The sequence below is a fragment of the Protopterus annectens genome, chromosome 16.part0 (genome assembly GCF_019279795.1).
Source record: "Protopterus annectens isolate FY-2018-M chromosome 16.part0, PAN1.0, whole genome shotgun sequence".
NCBI classification, from domain to species: domain Eukaryota; kingdom Metazoa; phylum Chordata; order Ceratodontiformes; family Protopteridae; genus Protopterus; species Protopterus annectens.
In genome coordinates, this window is record NC_056750.1 from 72167435 (window position 1) to 72186509 (window position 19075).

General features: G+C 41.9%; 1 protein-coding gene across 1 annotated transcript in view; it reads right to left on the reverse strand.

The window, feature by feature from the left end:
• Positions 1 to 909, reverse strand: part of LOC122790395 (protein KHNYN-like) — a 712085-nt gene extending 711176 nt beyond the window's left edge. The window contains exon 1 of the mRNA XM_044057915.1: positions 168 to 909. Coding sequence (XP_043913850.1) covers positions 168 to 458 — 291 coding nt within the window. The 5' untranslated portion in view covers positions 459 to 909. The remainder of the gene's footprint in view (positions 1 to 167) is intronic.
• Positions 910 to 19075: the final 18166 nt, after the last annotated feature.

Here is a 19075-nt window from a genome sequence, read left to right on the forward strand (position 1 = left end):
ATGGTCAAGAAGGAAAAGTTGCAAATATATCTTGCTACTTGAATACTTGTTTGGCCTAACCTGACATTTGTAAATTCTATTCCCTACAAAGTCAATCAATCAAGCCCCATCATCACAACTGAGGGGTTTTAAATGGAATCTGAGTCACAAGGGTACGTTTACTTTACCTTAGCTTTCTTCAAGTCCTCCACAGGACCCTCTAGCTGCAGCCAAGTCTGTTGCTGATCCTTAATTTTAGGTGACTTATTGGGTCCGGACAGGACGCCGTGCACTTCCAGCTTAACTCCAAAGAGGTTCTGGATTTGGGGCCTCATTTCCCACAAAGCCTTCTCATTTTCTTGTGGCACTGCAAACTCAACAACTGTCAGAGAATTAGTATCCCCCGTCTTCTTCCTCCTTAGTGGCAGCACCTGGATGCTTCCTTTGATCAGGACACCTAAAGTAGCCCCGTCCTCCATCGTCCAGTACACCTTTCGGATCCACAGCTACCTCAGTTCTCCTCAAGAAGATGCTAAGCAACACGAGGTTTTCGCATCACTTTTAAAAAACATGTCACACCATGACTTGTACACCGGAGGAACATGAACTGCTCTTGCTCAGAAACTTTCCACATCCAGAGGCAATCCTTCTGTTCTGCTGTCAAGGACAATCCCTTCTTCCAGTCACCAGGATGCTGACAATCCCCAGTTCTAGTCACCTGAATATACCTTTATAGCCATAAACATGCTGATGCACTTGAAAGAACACCCAGCGGAGGTACACCTATAGGTAACGGTGTGTTTACTTCCTTTCTCTCACAAAGTCCAACTTCCCACAACTCCAAGGAAAAATGACAACACCACCCGATCAACACATTCAATGTAATGAACTGCTGCCCTGCGTAGCAACCGCTGGGAAATTCCAGTCCGTGACGTATGCGAAGAGGGGAGTTCCTGTTGTGAAACTGTCGCGATACGCACGTGGCCTGGTTGAGATCTAAATCTGTGGTTGTTATGGTATCAGTGAAGTAGAGACTAATTCGGTGACTTCTTGACTAAATGGGTTGTATCTCCCTTTTTCTTGTTTACTGCTTCCTCGCACAGATTACAGTACGGACGTCTTCCGATTACATTTACGTCTAACTTTTGCTTTCTATTTCATTAAACTTTCCCTAGAAATTGGGATGTTTTCTTTGCTTCTGTGCGTCGTATGTAAGGAATTGGAAACTTTCCTACAGTGGCTAAGTGAACGCTGACTGTTTGTATACATCCACGTACCACGTGCCTCACACTGACGTTTTAAAAAATGCGGTTAACGGATGCCTTTCACCTGTCCTTAAGTTTAGGTCAACAATTTAGTTCTGTCCTTCTAAATCCCTCTCATTATGGCAACTTTTGGAGAAAATGTGGTGAATTAACACAATTACAATGGCAGACTTCGTTTACTTCAGAACATATATAATACCTTTGTTTCAACCTCTTAGAGCAAGAATCTGGACGATTCAACAACAGGGTGGGAGTGGGTCGGAGGCCCCAAAATATTGACAGTTTTTAAATATTGTTCTTGAAAATGTGATATTATAAAGGGTTTGTATTATCATGCATTTTCAGAAGAGTATAAAGTTTGAAACTCGAATGTTTCACTATTTAGTGATGTTAGTCCTCTATGAGGAACAGACTAAACTATGGGGGGGGGGATCTAGACAATCTCTGAAAATATGGACAGTTGAGTGGTATGAAATGTATATTAATTCACATTATTTTAGTCTGTCAATGTCTCAAGTTTAATAGTGCTTATATTTTAAAAGTCTCCCAGATTATTTTTCTGGATTTATTCCTGATTTGGTTGAGAGATTCATTTGTAGTAAGCAAGGTAGCTTCCTTCCCAAATAAGGAACAGTACACAGGACACACAACCAAAGCCCAGGAATAGGAAAAACAGAGATATTTTTTTTTTTTTTTGTAAGCAAGGTAGCCCCTTCCCCCCAAAGGCAAAACTCACAAAACTGGACAAAGGCGGCTCAGTGCTCCCCACACCACTGGTAAGGCTTCCTTCCCCAGTTATAGTTATACTTCCACCTACAGATCTGCAGTTGTTGGCCAACTAGGGTTGCCACTTGTCAGGAAATTGGCAATTGTTTATATAAGGACACAACATAGGTAGGTACTAGGCTATCTGCCCGAAGGCATTTATAAGCCTAGCCAGAATGTGTCGGCTTTCGCCACTCCCTATAGGTTCATAGGTAGGTACTAGGCTATTGGCCCTAGGGCCTATACAAGCCCAGCCAAAAAGGTACCCTGGCTTTTGCCACCCAAGAAAATTATTTTCCTGTGCCACTGTTGAGCAGAGCCACAGAAGTGATCCCCGGGATGAATTTCCTATTTCCCATCCAATCATCAAGATTTTTCTTAAAGAGTGCTAATGAGGAACTTTGTTAGATATATATAGGTAGTTTATTCCAGAATATGGGAAGTCTCTGGGACAGGAATCTATCCTCCAGCATGTTCTGTTTATTGTGGTGACAAGTTTTAGGTCCCTAGAGCATGTAGCTCAGAGGGATTAGGATTTTTTTAAGTGGAGCATGTCCAACAGCTCTGGGTTTGACATAGCTTTGTATGTTAGGCAAGATCACCTCTGAGTAGGCAATATGCGATGGGGTAAAGCTGGAGTTTTTTGAGATGGTCTGCATAGGGCATCTGTTTGAGGCCGGTAATCCTCTTTGTGAGGTATTTTTGCGGCCTTTCCAGTTGTTGTAGATGTCTTGTGAGGTACATACCAAAAGGGGCGTTGTACTCTATAATGGGTCTAATGAGTGATGAGTAGAGGGGAACAATTACCTCTTTTTTCCTGGATGAGAAACTTTTTGTGATGAGGTGTGCCACGTACAAGGATTGCCTGACTACTGTGGCGATGTGATTATCAAAGGAGAGACTACTGTCCACCTGTGTCCCAAGGTCTCTTATCACACTTTCGGTGTTAAGTATACTAACGCCTATGTTGTAGTTCATGGGTACAGAGTTTTTACCAAAGAGGATGACAATGCACTTTTTGGCACTGAGCTTGAGGCCATGGCTTTGACACCAGGCATCTGTCTCAGTGAGGCCCTTTTGTAGGATGTCCACATCGTTAGGAGTTTCGATTATAGCTCCTAGTTTGCAGTCACCTGTGAAGTATGTTAGCCAAAGACCTTCTGTGTTAGCCTGTACTTCAGAGAAGTAGATACCAAACAGGAGAGGACCCAGGACTGAACCCTGTGGTATTCCACTTGTCACTAGTCTGAAGTCGGATTTGGAGTCTGCTACTTTCACAGTGTGGGTTCTGTCACTGAGCCAGTTGGCAACCCATCTTGTGACATAAGGATTTATACATAGTTTAGTGAGTTTATCTATAATTCCAGAGTGGGGGATGGTGTGGATGAGTAGTAGCAAGTGCTACTCCTAGTGTGATGTGAGACAACTTTATACTGTTATATCTATTTTCCATTTTTTGTTCCTAAGAAAATAAGATGTAAAAAAAAATCAGTGTAACATCCACAGGGGGCTTACACCCCTGCACCCCCCAAAGGACTACAAGGCACTTAAAACTGTATATAGCAGGGGGTGTAGTGGGCCCCCTTGGTGGATTATGTTTGTAATGACCAACATTAGAGTTTCAATTCTTTTGTGCTTTAACCTTAAGCTTTTTAATGATGAAAAATGAACACAATTAGAATAAGAAGAAGTGTGCAAAACACTTAACTGACAACCCTCTCAGGATGTCAAACAAGTCAGCTCCATCCACACCTCTGTAAAGTAAATTGGTGTGTCTTAATATAAACAATCACCTGGAAATTTTCCTGACAGTCAGGAAAGCAGTATCTCTATCAGGAAATCGGAAATCAGGATCTCAATCAGGAAATCCAGTTATGGCATACACTGGCCCAGTAATCAAGGAGCCTCAATCGTCACCACTAACACCAGTAAGGGACATGCACATTGGGAGGATAACAAGTACGCACACAGTAAAATACAATTTTCCTTAAGAGCACACAGAGATCACAGTCAGTCTGTGGCTGGTTTCTCCCTTTCTCTCCAGATCTCCGGTAAGTCTCCCCATTAGCACAGCTATAGGGTTTAGATCTCAGCAGAGTAGTCAAGTCAAAACCTTCAGTACCCTCTCTGTCCAACCAGTGCTTCATGTCCCTGCCCAAGTAGCTGACAGACACACTTTGAGATTTGATTTATATACAACCACACAGACACTCATGGGGAAGGCTGGCACAGGTTCACTACCTATGCCCCCTTCTGCCCAAGCTATAAGGTAGTAATCACTGTCACCAACGACTCTTACCAGGTACTCTGAAGGTCCTTACCAAAGGGTGTCCAATTCTACTGTGCAATGTTGTTATTATCCAATTGGTAAGTGTGACTGAGACTTGAAGGCTATTTAGGAGTGGCTTTTACAATATCACCAAATACATGCAAGTACTCCAGAGCTTAAATATCTCTACACAAAACAGCCATAGTTAAGAGGTTTAAAAATATTTAATAATAAATAATAAAAACACAAGACTATACTTATTAATCGGTACTTTTCCATTAATGGGGCAGCAGGCAAAATGTGCAGTTCAAGTTAGCTCCCACAGTCGTTTGCTTATTCATTACTATTTTGACTGTATTCCTCTCACTCTCTCTTTTTTCGGAAATAAACAGCTTGCCTAGTGCGCTTATCTGCTGATGGCCACACACTGACGTTAGCAACCAGTTATCTGAACCGTTAAAAGGTCTACTGCATATATTGAAATGTGGGTGTCAGGATCAAGAAACTTGAGTGTATGCTCCTCATCTGAATCATACTCATGTCTTTTCTTTGTAACAAAATATCTTAGCTCCTTGCCTATTTTGAAGCAGAAAGCAAATTAAAGAAACATTAGCTTAGCTTCTCGCCTGTAAAGGATGGCATAGCATGCTTCCGATGATGACTGGCTCACTCTTAATTTCCTCTCCTTGTCCTTTTCACTAGGGTCCCTCTTTTGCCTATTAGAAAACCTAGCAGTAGTGGAAGAATAAGATATACACCTCTGCTGTGTTTAATTCCATTTTACAGAATAAGATATACATCTCTGCTATGTGTAATTCCCGTTTTACCTGATTTTCTTCTCCCTACTTTAGTCTTCTTACTGTGTGGGTATTAGGTTGACATGGCTAGGCTTAAAATGACCTCCGGGTCGATAGCCTAGTAATCTCCTAGGATCCTATGAGAGTAGTGGAACTGTAGATTACGTATTAAAAAAGATTTCTTTGCATTTCTGGCCAGGAGGTGTTAACTGAAAAGTTGTTCAGAACAAACATAAGGTGTTTACATGTGTCCAAAAACAAGATATATGTGGGTAATGAGTGCTAACCTGTACATCACCACTCTATTGGCTCTGTAAACAGACCCTACCCACTCCACCATATTGTCCAATTTTGTTTCATGGGCAGTTGGCAGCAACAAGTATTTCTTGGTAACCAGTTCTGAGATGTGGAAAAATGAGTAATACCGTGAGGAGGAAGATAGAACTAAAAACCAGTAAGACAGTAAGCAGCAGGGACTTCACATGAACCACTCATTTTGCCTGCTGCCCCATTAACAAAAAAGTACCCATTAATCCAACACAGTGACAATAGAGAGTTCAGAAATCACAGGAGATACTTTAAAACAACATTGTAGTACAGTCTGGCATAAATATAGAAAACAGCTAGACTAATCTTGCTATATTCCTATCTGTAAGAAAAATACTAAGATCTAAATACTACTTACAGAGCAAAGCAAGTGCTGGTGAGGTGTTATCAGATTCAGAACAGAATACAAAAATGTATTCTCTTTCTCTCTGAGATAGTTTTTAAATTGATAATACACATTACTGCTGAGTCATTTCAGATTACATCATTCTTGTCACCTTTGCTCGTTTCCAGGCTCACAGAACTTAAAATGTAATATTTCTTTGTGATCTGCAGCTGCCAGGAAGTCACAGAGCAATAAAAGGCACTTTATAAGTGAAACCTAGTAATTATCTTTGTCTTAATAGAATAGAAAGAAACTTGTAGCCCAGACATCCTGTATCTTAGCTTGAGATCACACACAGTCGTAAAATTCTTTACTTATTAGCTTATTTTCTTAGAGTTTGCAAGTTGTCTGTATGTCCCAGTTTTCTACCATGAAAACATACATTACATAGGCATAGAGTTTATACACATTTCTGCTTTCTTCCAGCAGGGTGCACGGTGGTTACATTTTTGAAGCTCAACACATAGCACAGTTTTCTTACATTTGTGAAACAAGCCTGTGGATCATATTAATATTTACAATGACATATAATTATTTAAGAAATTCTATCTAGCTAGGCTGGCAGGGCAGCCACGGTGGTGCAGCAGTTAGCGTTGCTGCCTCACAGCAAGAGGTTCTCTGGTTTGATCCTTGGCTGGGGTACCTTCTGTGCGGAGTCTGCATGTCCTCCCTGTGGTTGTGTGGGTTTCCTCCCACATCCCAAAGACATGCTGTAGGTGGATTGGACACTCTAAATTGGCCCTAGGAGTGAGTGTGTGTATGTGTGTGCCTTCTGTGGAAGGTTGGGTGCCGGGCTGGCAACTCGACACCGTAAAACTCCACTGCCAGTCATGAGCGGACAGGTGATCCACTGTGGCGACCCCTAACCGGGAAAAGCCGAAAGAAGAAGAATAAAAAAGAAGATCTAGCTAGGCTGGCAGCCTCTCAGTTTATCACAGGCAAGTACTTGAAAGGTATTTTGAATTATTCTGAGAGCTAACTGAGGTATGCTTCCTGTTTCACTGCTTCACTTGGATTTCCTATTTACATTTAAATGCAGTGAAAAAATAATCATTGCTATGGCTTATGTGGCAGGAGTAAATTGTACATATGTGTTTGTAGACGAGCTTCAAATTGGACATGATTTCTTTTCACTTTTTATCACAGTTAAACTTGTGGCATTCTTTGGTGGTCTAGGCTCGATGTGTGGGGAAAGAACACATCATTGGCACATTGGCACAGTGAGTAGTATTGCCATCTCACAGTGCTTGTCTCTGTATCTGAGTTCATGGCAGTGGCTCCATCTTTGTGGAGTCTGCATTTTCTCCCTTTCTTTACAGTTGTGTCCAGGTGCTCTGAATTCCTCCAGAATTTGCTGTAGGTGAATTGATGCCTTCCAATTTGCCTGTATAAAGTATGGTGTGTCTTTGTGAGAGAAAATAATATTGGTGGATTCATACAAAAATCTCTTGGGTAAGGCAAAGAAGGTGTCCATAATATGTAGACATTAAGAGCTTCTGGGGGCTACCATTCCTAGCTGTATAAGTGACACAATAGGATCCCTCTGTTGTGGGCCCCAACTTGTCTAAATCTGACCCCACTTAGAGGTGGGCACAGAGATCACTATAGTTTGTGTGGGGGCAAGAAATAACTGTGGTCATTATTTTTTTAATGTCCCTCACAGTCAAACTTTAGAGGTGTGTACAGAAGGTCGGTATAGCTTGTACACTGGCTGTGGACAGAGTGGTCATTATTTCTTTAACTTTCCTCCGAAGGTGTGCATAAAAAGTCACTATAGGTTGCCTAGGGCTGGTGTACTGTGTAAGAGTAACATGTTAGAATGAACTCATTTATAAAGGACAGTGATCTCAAATACTCAGTGTAGGTTATATTCCCTACAGTGACCCTGCTACCTATGTACAGTCATTATCTGCGTTTTTAATTGTAAAGAGAGTATTGGCATGCACACTATCAGGGACATACTCTTCCCTTAGGTAACCTCCATTTCCCAGTATTTTATTTTGCCTCTCACCCCAAGCAGGGAACGGAATTAGCTGTTAGGGCTGTAGTTTTTAGATTGTTTGCTTGTACCATACATCATACATTCAGACCCCAAACTATGGGCAGCAAAGCAAAAGGAAGTGGGGTTGCAATATGTATAAAAGACGTACACCTCCAGGCTGGTCAAACAGTATGACGCACAGGAGACACTCCAGGTGCAGTTAACCATTGACAAGATCCCTATTCAAATCATAGCTAGTTACAGGCCCCCGACTTTGACTCAGGATGCCCACTCCACCTATCTGGACCTCCTCGAATCTATCAAGATTCAACCCTTTACCCTGATCCTGTGTGACTTTAACTAGCCAACCATAGATTGAAAGAACTACTCATGCCAAAATAGAAAATGCCCAGAGATTCCCTTATTTCGTCAATACAAATGCCTTGGAACAGCTGGTAGACACCCCCATAAGAGGTGAAAATATCTTGGATGTGATATTAACCAACATGAATAACCACTGCAGCATCCCTACAGTGTCATCCTCCCTGGTAAGATCCAACCACAAAATGGTCACTTTCGAAGTCACCATCTCCCCTGGCCCCCCTCCCCCGTAAGTTTTTTTATTTTTATATATTTTTTCCACTAACAGATTTGTTTGTTTTTCAATTGAATTGTACAGGCTATAGGTCACATTAAAGGTGGGAAAAGTTTTGAAATGATTTATTGTGGTCTCATTTTTTATATCACAAAAACCTGACATTTTAACCAGGGTGTGTACACTTTTTATATTCACTGTATATCCTCATAACGTCTTCTAGTCGTATGTTCTAGACCATTTTTTTTTTTTTCTTAGATAGTCTTTACAGTATACTCTTGGCTGTTTAGGATGTGTTGAAAGTCTGTAGGAAACAGCCAGCAAGTAAGACAAAGTTTGGTAGAACAAAACAAAAGTATTCTGGATAGTATGAAGAGGTAACAGTGGGAGAAAAACAGGAAAGTACTGGAGTGTATGCCAGGATGACAGTAGAATGCAGGGGTAGGAAGTGCCATTGATCATTTTCTTAGGGCTTCATTTCATCTAAGGTTGCCCATGCAGTCACTGCACATGGCATTTAAAAGCTGGTGCTTCTGGGTGTGGTTTGCTAAAAGGGGTGTAACCACCCAAGAGGAGGAGTGTGTTTCTTTCTGTAGAGGTGTGGCTTGTCAGGCAGTGGAAGGATGAAAAGGTGACAACTTAATGGGCAAGTAGTTTAATTAACATATGTCCCGATTATTGTGCAGTGTAATACCCCCACCCCCCTCCACACACACAAAGTTTGCTCTGGTCTGGGCATTCCTGTGTTGATTGACAGGTAATGGGGGCTTGGTGTTATTGACTGACAAGGCTGTCAATGCCATGTGTTTATTAACTTTGTTGGGAGGTATCACAGTACACCATATAAAAAGGCAACAGCTGCAGCAACAATATTCTATAGGTATTCAATAAAGCAACTAATTTACTGCACACTAAAACATGAAATTATAACTGAATTAATCAGGGACAATCAGGACCCTTAAAATATTAGTATTGTTAACCTGACACATTGACAGTTTAAGAAAATATGAATTAATGACACATTGACAGTTTAAGAAAATATGAATTAATGTACAGTTTCTGAAGTAAAAGAAGCCTATAACTCTAATTATTTGCCTGACTCATTAAGTGTAATCAATCACCTTGTCTCCAAAAGTCACTGGTTTTAGGAGGGACTAAGAGGGACAGAGCTAAAATTTTAGTCAAAATTAGGTACAGTTTGATTAATGAATGAATTAATTTATTTATTGACATTTGATTATCGGGAAAGTCCAACTGGGTAGGTACCTTGTTCAGTAGAAGCCCATGGAGTAAAGCTTGAAAGTATTACAAAAATATGTTAAAACAATAATTTTAGTCTTTAAAAATAACACAAAAACATCTACAGTTTAAATAATTATACTGAATTAGACATAATGTTAAAACATTGGTTAAGAACAGATACAATTTATATGACAACAATTTAATATTTAGAGACATTTTAGCCAGTTTATAGAAAAATTAAATGTAAGTTAGTTATAACAGTAGTTATATTCACCCAAAGATTGACATTATAAATATGCCTATCTGGACAGCATGACACCATCACCTGTGCCTTCCAGCGGCCATCCAAGCCTTCCACCATTGCAGACAGGAGAATAAATTCCAAGGTCCACTGAGCCGCCACAAACCCTGCATTCCTATGTCTCAGCCAAGGATGAGGACACCTCAGCCACAAGCTCGTGCCTCATCCAGGCAAGGACCCTATTGCCTGATCCAATCCTGAAGCCATCCTGGCTGGCCTTTCCGTGAGTGGACAGTACTGACCGGTTGTCTGTGAGGGAAGTAGTTTTAACAGCATAAAAGGGAAGTAGTGGTTGGAAGGGTAGCTTAATAGTTAAGGCATTGCCTCTTACAACACAAGGGTGGGCTTGAGTCCTCTAGGGGGATATTGGCTAAGCTTAAAATGGCTGCTGGCTTTAGTTTAGCACTAGTACTAATTTAACACTATAAAAGCTATACCAGTAAGAAAGACTTGCAGACAACAAAAGAAAAAAAAAAACAATAGAAGAACAATTTCAAAGGTAATTGTAGGAACGTGACACTAAAACCAATGCCAAGGCCTACAGAGGCAGTAATGCAAAACTGCAAAAATGAAAAAAAAAGTGCTAGTCTGAGGGTTGATGGCTAATGAAACAAGGATCAGAAATAAAACTAAGCAAGATGTCACAAAAGGAGGTGGCTTGTAAACAGTGGTCACTAAAGAAGGTGTTTGTATTCTCAATCAGCCATACAGTAGACATTCAGAGTTTCATATCACAATAGTTTTATTTATTTTTTTATTAGCTTAGTTAGTCAGGGAGAGGAGGCAAGGATGTCAGCAGAGGATTATGGCTGACAAGGAGCCATTTGGCTGAGATGTGCCAAGCCAGAGGACTGGTGCATGCCAACCTAACTAAAGGAGAAATGATTGCAGTCTTAACCACAGCTGCAGCACAGACCAGCAACCAGGAAGACAACCAGACTGGCCTTGGGGATGTGCCACTCTCAGAAAATGGACAGTTCAGTTTTTCCTCAGAGGACTTAAAAACCTGTCTGGAGTTAAAGAGACTTGAACTAGAGGCCATACATTTGGAACTAGAATCAGCACAGAGACTGAGACATCTGGAAGTCGAAGAAAATGAGAGGCAGAGGCAACATGAAAAGGAAATGCTGACTCTTCACCAGGGTCTTGGAGGTAACAGGGAAGGGAGTAAATGAACCCCAGAAGCAATAAAAGTCAGTAAATTTCTTTCACAGTTTACAGAGGTTGATAACTTTGATAGTTTTATTCATATGTTTTAAAGAGTATGTAAACAGTATAATGTTGACCAAGGGCTCTGGATACACTTCCTGACCCCCTTACTCCATTGTAAAGCTGTAACTGCTGTTTCTAAATTGTCTGATACTGATTGCTTAAATTATAATACAGTTAAAATTGTTTATTGGAATGCTTTAAGTTAACACCTGAAGCTTAAAGGAAAAAAGTTTCATGAGCATAGATACAAGGTAGATGAAAGTGTGTGTGATTATATTGCTGAGTTAAGCACTTATTTTCACAGGTGGGTGAGTGGGTGTCAGGTCACCACTTTTGAAGGGCTGGCAGACCTTTTGGTGAAGAAACAAGCCCTTAGCACTTTGCCTGAAGACGTGAAAATCTGGTTGGCAGATAGGGAATGCAATACCGCAAATGAGTTAGGGAAAAAAGGAGACCTATACCTAGCAAGCAAGTTATCACTGCACAGGAAAGGGATATCCAGTGCTACACATGGGTATAAGGGAACCCATGGTGGGCAGCCTAAACCACCCCAACAGAGTTTGCCAGTAACAGGGGAAGCCACTAGTTCAGGTACACTGCCAGGATCAAGGGTTAAATGTTTTAAATGTAACCAGTAGGGCGATGTACCATATAGATGTCCATGGAGGCAAGGTGGGGAACAAAAGGTAGGGGAGCCAGCAAGTGGAAATAATAGAATGCCAGCAGTAAGTTGTCTGGAGATAACAAGGGTACCAAACTACCACAAGAGGTTATGTCCTATCTTAGTTGGGAAACAGATCACTTCTAAGAGAGAGACACAGCCTCTGACCTAACAGTTGTAAAGCCTGCAATGGTTAAAGAGGAGCACTACTTGCTTGGGCAGTCTACTCCAGTCAGAGCTTTAGAAGGGACCTGATTCCAAATACCTTTGGCTAGGGCTCACCTTGACTGGGAGGGTGGATAAGGAAGCAAGCAAGTAGGTGTGTTTGAGGATATCCCCGCAGATGTCCTGATAGGGAATGATCTTGATAATGCAGTACCTTGTGTGCATGCAGTGGCATGCAGTCAGGCTTGGAAACAGGCATGTGGGTCTGGAAGCCTGGGGGGACCCAGACAGGCCACACACATGAAGCCAGGGCTGGTGAGGTGGCTACTTCAGGGAGGGAGCTACCCTGTAGCAGTGAGACTGAAGGTGAGCCACAGCTGCTAGGGTGTACTGATGTTCACTTGGACAGACCTGCAAAGGCAGAGGTGAATAGTAGACAGGGGCCCATAGAAGTAAATATTGTGGGGAAAAAATTCCAGGGAATTGTTATGGCTAAGCTTGCATAGGCCTTAGGGCTGATAGCCTAGTACCAGCCTATGAACCTATAAATACCCAGGCTGACAGTGAGGCACCGCTGTCAGAGGATACCAGACTTCCTGTGGAAGGGGAGCTGGGACGGGTTACAAAGAGAGAGTTGAGACAGGCTCAGCTCTCAGACCCTACATTACAAGGCTTGAGGGAGGTATGTAGGGAAGCAAATGATTTTCAAGGAAAAGGGAATCTGTATACTGGGACAAATGGTTATTGTATAGGGAGTGGACCCCTGAGAGAAGGCTACAGAGTGAGAGAATATAGCAGTTGGTAGTGCCCAGAGCCTACTGTCTGACACTTCTAGCCATAGCGCATGACATTCCCTTTGCATGCTGCAAAATTTTTATTGGCCTGGGATTTCCAGGGATGTAACAAGGTATAGCAGGACTTGTGAGCAGTGTCAAAAGGTAGGCAAGGCAGGAGACAAGGTCAAAACTCCTTTGGTGCCTTTCCCTTTAATTGAGGAACCATTTCTGAGGGTAGCTATGGATATTGTGGGACTTCTGAGTACCCCAAGTTCCACAGGAAAGAAGTATATCCTAGTGGTAGTAGATTATGCTACCAGATACCCTGAGGCAGTGTCTCTGTCCTCCATTGAGGCAGAAAAGGTGGCAAATGCTTTGTTAGAGATTTTCTACAGGGTAGGTTTCCTAAAAGAAATACTGACTGACAGAGGTGCCAATTTCATGTCACACCTGCTGGCTTGTCTGTGGGAGCGCTGTGGGATGAAGCACCTAAAAACCACCCCTACCACCCCCAGACTAATGATCTGGTGGAGATGTTAAACTCTAGACTAAAGACCCTGCTACTGGCATTTGCAGACCAGTTTAAGAGGGAGTGTGACAAATATTTGCCTCATCGGTCATTTGCTTACAGAGAGGTACCCCAGGAATCCACAGATTTTTCACCCTTTGAGTTACTGTATGGCCATAGGCTGAGGGGACCTCTATATCTGATTTACAATGAATGGGAGAGTGAGTGTGAATCCCACAATGAGTTTGTTGTGGTATATGTCCTAAACCTCAGGACAAGGCTCAAGGAACTCATGGGCTTGGCCCATGAGAACCTGGCAGGAGGCCAACAGCAGAAAAAGGTCTGTAATGACAGGATTGCTCGAGCCAGAGAGCATGCTGTGGGGCAGCAGGTTATGGTTCTCATTCCTGTCAGACACAACAAGCTGCAGGCAGCTTGGGAGGGACCCTTTAAAGTGTTAAGTAAGGTCAGTGATGTTAACTACATGGTAGAACTGCTAGGCGGAAGGGGCACAAACTTTACCATGTTAACATGATGAAACTTTACCATGACAGAGAGGCCCTAATCCCAAGTTACTATGGGGGAGCCTAGGGTTGCAGGCATATGATATGACAGTACAGCACTGTACGGGGGTCAGCAATGCCAAAGCAGCTGGGATCCCAAAACAGGGTATGGGGTATTGTATTCCCAAATAGGTTCATCCCTCTCAAGCAATGTCACTTGAAAAACTAACTTGAGTTTTCAAAGAGGGGAAAAGTGCAACAAAAGGAGGTACTGCCAGCACAGCTAGCTGGAATTTTGTAAATAATTATATGTCATTTGTGAATATCAAACTCATTTCTACAAGATGCCTGTGTTACAAATGTTTTAGAACTGTATGTTATGTGTGTATCAAACTGCTTTGTATAGATGTTTGTGTTGAAAAGTATTTGTAAAGTGCTTTTGCTTAAAATGTATCCACAGTGTGCCCTACTGGAAGAGAACAGAAATGTACATGCACTATTATAACTGTTTAAATGTATATGTTAACAGAGGAAACTGGAGAGTTAACCTCAGTCCAGCAAACTTTAGAAAAATATTTGAAATTAAATCACTTTATAGTCTAGGTCATAAAGACATTATCAGACAGGAAGGAAGGAATGCAATTGTTTTATGACTTCCAGCACCTGCCAAAGATCTGAGCAAAAGCCCTTGTCTATGCATTTTACAGGTAGATAGATGCTAAATACTGCCAGCTGCCAGCAGTGGGGTTTGCCTGGGAACTAGAAGTCAGATGGCCAGAAATGATGTCATTCTGCAAGCTATTCCAGCAGTAATATTTTAGATATTATTTTGAGAAGACTCTGTGAGACAGAGCATTCTGTATTCTGTTTTGGACCTGACAACAAGATGTACCATTCACCACATCTGCCTTGCTCAAAGTAAGTTGCTAGGATATAGTAACTCTATTAGATTCAGCCAGGAATATAGTGAAGCTTAGTTTAGATTTGTTATTTTAAATATTTCCTGTGGTTTTGAACTCTGATGTCACTGTGAGTATATACTGAATATTTTCATGTTCTTTTATTATTTATTGTTAAATATATTTAAACCTTTCATTGTGGCTGATCTGTGTAGATATATTTCAGTTTTGAGAGTACTTGCATATTTATTTGCCACTCATAATAGCCTTGCTCTTGGTCAGACTACCATTTGTATTATTATTATTACACAGTAAGATTGGACACCCTTTATTAAGGGCCCTAAAGTAGCTAAGGAGTGACTGGTGGCAGTGGTAACTACATTATAGTCTGGGCATAGCTGGTAAACTTGTGCCATCCTTTTCCAGGTGTGTGTGTGTGTGTGTGTGTGTGTAAATTAAACCTCAAAGAGTGTGTGTGTCAGCTACTTGGGCAGGGGCTCAAAGCACTGGTTGGACAGAGAGGGTGCTGGAGGTCTTGGCTTGGTCACTCAGCTGAGATCTCAACTCTATAGCTGTGTCAGTGGGGAGTCTTATTGGGGATATGGAGAAAGAGGGAGAAACTAGCCCTGGACTGACCGTGGCCTATGTGTGCTCATAAGAGAAAGTGGACTTGGTGCAGAGAGCTGCATTTGGAAATACTATGTGTGTAACTGTTGTCGTCCCAGTGAACATCTCCCACTGTTGCCAGTGGTGAGGATTGAGGCTTCTTGATTACTAGTTGGCAGTGGTCAGTCGTCACTCAAGACATGAAGTGAAACTCAGAAATTTTTCTCACAAACAAGTGAGAAGTAACAGATCATTGCAAGGCAAAGGAGGTCTTGAGGGGAAGGTTCTGAGGAGTCACCAGGCTGTGGAATGGTGATTCATCACTGGAACAAAGCAGAAATTCCTTAAGATTTCAAGAGCAGAACAAGTTATTTCTTACATTTATTTAATTGAATTGCACTTCTTTAATGCTTATAATTGTGCTATACAGCTAATCTACTACATTTTGCACTGTTATAAAGCTTTCTTTACTGTTTCACTGCATTCCTGTACTGTTTTATACTGTTTTAACTGTATTTTTCATTGCTGTGATTGCATTTTTACTGACTTACTTAACTGTAAACTGCTTTTTCATACTGAGACTTGTATTTTCTGTTTGTGAGTGCTCTATCTATGCTTTTCTGTGCATTTTTTTGTGAGGTCTCTGTGTTCTTGTCGGCCGGGAATCGTATAACTGATTTGATTGCAGTTAAAAGCATTCTCTAGAGTCTCCTTGCTCCTTTATCTGTTTAAAACTTTCATTTAGTGGTTAGAACTAGTAGCTGTAATAGTTTCCCACCTGTACTCCTTATTGGTGTCTTGTTCTTATACTTGGTGGCTTTGCAGTTGCCCGCCCATACTGCAAATTTGATCTGGGGCACTCCTCCCAGTCTAGTGTCATTAGCTCATTCTACCTAATACAGAGAGAACATCTGAGAAGGCCAACTCACTTAGGTTCTTAACCTTGAATTATCTTTTGTTCCTTCTTTCTCCCTTTCCAGTTTACTAAACAAAAAAAAAATTGCAAGAATTTCCTTGTGTTCTGACTGAGTGTGCTTCTCAGCTGATAAGTATACTTTCTGACAATTTTTAACTGTTCAGAGTTGAATAAAACAATAATTGAATTCAGTTCAGAATACAGTTTGAATAAATTCCATTTATTTAAACTGTATTTGCTCTAATATTGCTACACACTCGTGTGCTAGCTTGCACTGCACTTGAATTGTTTTTAGTGCTGTTTTAGCTGCTTTTTTGTAAAAAAAAATTCTACGTTTGTTTCCTGCCTTCCCTGTAACTAGTCTAGTCCAGATACAGATTTGCTCTGGTTTATGGCCCAGAAATTGTAGTTATTTGCCATTTTGGCAGTTTTTTCCATCTCTCTCAACTTTCCTGTTTTAAAAGCCTGTGTTTGAGCTTGTTTCCCACTTTTCCTGCAACTAGTCTAGTCCAGATACAGATGCGCAAGACTGTTTATAAGCTTCTGAGCCCCCCAAGCCTTTCTGTGTTGGAGGGAAGCCTTTTAGCTTATCAGTGGGAGTGGTAAGCACTAGGTAGCCTATCTACCACAAGAGGAGTGGTTTCTGACTCAGAAATTGTAGTTTATTGGCCGTTTGGGCAGTTTTTCCATATCTTTAAACATTCTGATTTAAAAGCCCGCATTTGCACTTGTTTCCTGCCTTTCCTGTAACTAGTCTAGTCCAGATACAGATTGCTGTATCCAGGACTGTGTGTAAGCTTCTGAGCCCTCCAAGCCTTTCTTTGTTGGAGGGAAGCCTTCTAGCTTATCAGTGGGAGTGGTAAGCACTAGGTAGCCTATCTACCACAAGAGGAGTGGTTTCTGTCCCAGAAATTGTAATTTATTGGCCGTTTGGGCAGTTTTTTCATCTCTTTCAACTTTCTGGTTTAAAAGCCTGCATTTGCAATTGTTTCCCGCCTTTCCTGTAACTAGTCTAGCCTAGATACAGACTTGCTGTAGCCAGGACAGTTTGTAAGCTTCTCAACAGTGCCAAAGTCTGCTCTTCAATTTTTCCCTTTGATCTGCTGGTTCTCTCCTCTCCTCTCCTGCGCTTTTACTAGCTTATTAGTCTAGCACTTTACCAGACTTCTTGTAGCAATTATTGTAGCACACAAAAGTGTTCTACAAGGAAACAACTGCAGTACTTATTATTAATGCCCACCCCTCCAAGCATGTCTAAAAGTCAGTTCCCTGTGCTTACTCCTATTAACCTGGTGAACTTGGGCATCCTTAGGCAATGTAGTAACTGCCTCATGTACACCAACAATCCTCTCCTCTTACCTCCCAACACTCAGACTTGTGAGAGATGCACTTATATATACAAATTGGAAGCCACGCACTCTCCAGCCAAGACCGGAATAGCTGGTCAAGAGGAGAAGGTCAACACTTGCACCACACCACATAGAACACATAGCCCTCCAGAACACATACCAGCACTGCCTTCACATAAAAACACAAACCACACACCCACCTTCACAGAGGCTGTCAATAAAAATCTACTCAAACAGCAGAGACCTCCAAGGCAGAAATGCACTCGACTACCACAACACTAATCACAAGACTCATAACTCTCCTAAACAGTGTGCCACTCAACCAGAGCCCCTAAGGCAAAACAGCATGCCCAACACACTAGTCATAGGTGACTTGATAGTGAGGCACACTGATGTCCCACTCACTAGGTTGAATAAGGAGAAAGTAACAGTCAGCTGCCTGTCATGTGCCGGGATCCACCACATAACGCACGCACTCAGGTCCCTCAACAGCAGGTACAAATATGACTCTGTCATTGTACATGTGGGTGTGAATGACCTGGGACGTACCTCCCTGGACTACATGAAAAGAGACAATGAGGAGTTCTCGGATTATGTAGCCCAGGCGGGTATGACCCTAGCCCTGAGCAGCATCCTACCATCACCCAGAATGATACCATAGTACAAGCAGAAAATGATTGATTTCAACAATTGGCTAAGTTTCTGGTGTCATTCTAAGGGGATCCAGTATCTGTCTGCCTGGGATGACATGACTGACAGACCTCGATGCTTTGCCAGAGATGGCCTGCATCTGTCACCCCTGGGCTTCAGGATACTGGCCAAGGCTTTTGCCACCCCTTTAGTGCCTTTTTTAGGCAGTGTTCCAATGACCAAATTACCACTGTAACAGCTACAAACAAATGCAATCTGAGGGTCATGCTGCTCAACTCTAGAACTCTAAATCTCAAAATGCATTCACTCGAAGCACTCCTTAAAATGGAGAACATCGACATTTGTGCTGTAACAAAGACCTGGTTCAAGGCAGCAGAAACCACCACTGCACTACCAGGCTATAATTCATTCCGCATCTTTCTGCCCCAGAATTTGGACGGAAGCTCCAAAGCCAGTGGTGTTTCCCTATTCATGAAGGATGCACACACCTCCAGACTGGTAGCCCAACATAATGCATCAGAAATACTTCAGGTGCAGCTAACAGTGGGTAAGACAGCGATTCAGGTTGAAGCCTGCTATAGGTCTTCAGTCATGTCCTAAGACTCACACTCCACATTCCTAAGCACCCTGGAGAATATTACGGTCCAACCTAACACTCTCATACTGGGCGACTTCAACTACCCCTCCATTAACTGGGAAAACTATTCATGTACCAGTACACTTGTCCAGTGTTTCCTGGAATTCATTAATTCCAATTCCCTGAACCAGCTCATTCTTACCCCCACTAGAGGTAGCAACATCCTTGACCTGGTCATTACTGACATGGGCGACCATTGCTCTACACCAATAGTTAACTCCTCCCTGGTTAGATTCAACCACAAACTAATCACCTTGGAAATCCACCCCCACCCCCGTAAAGGTAA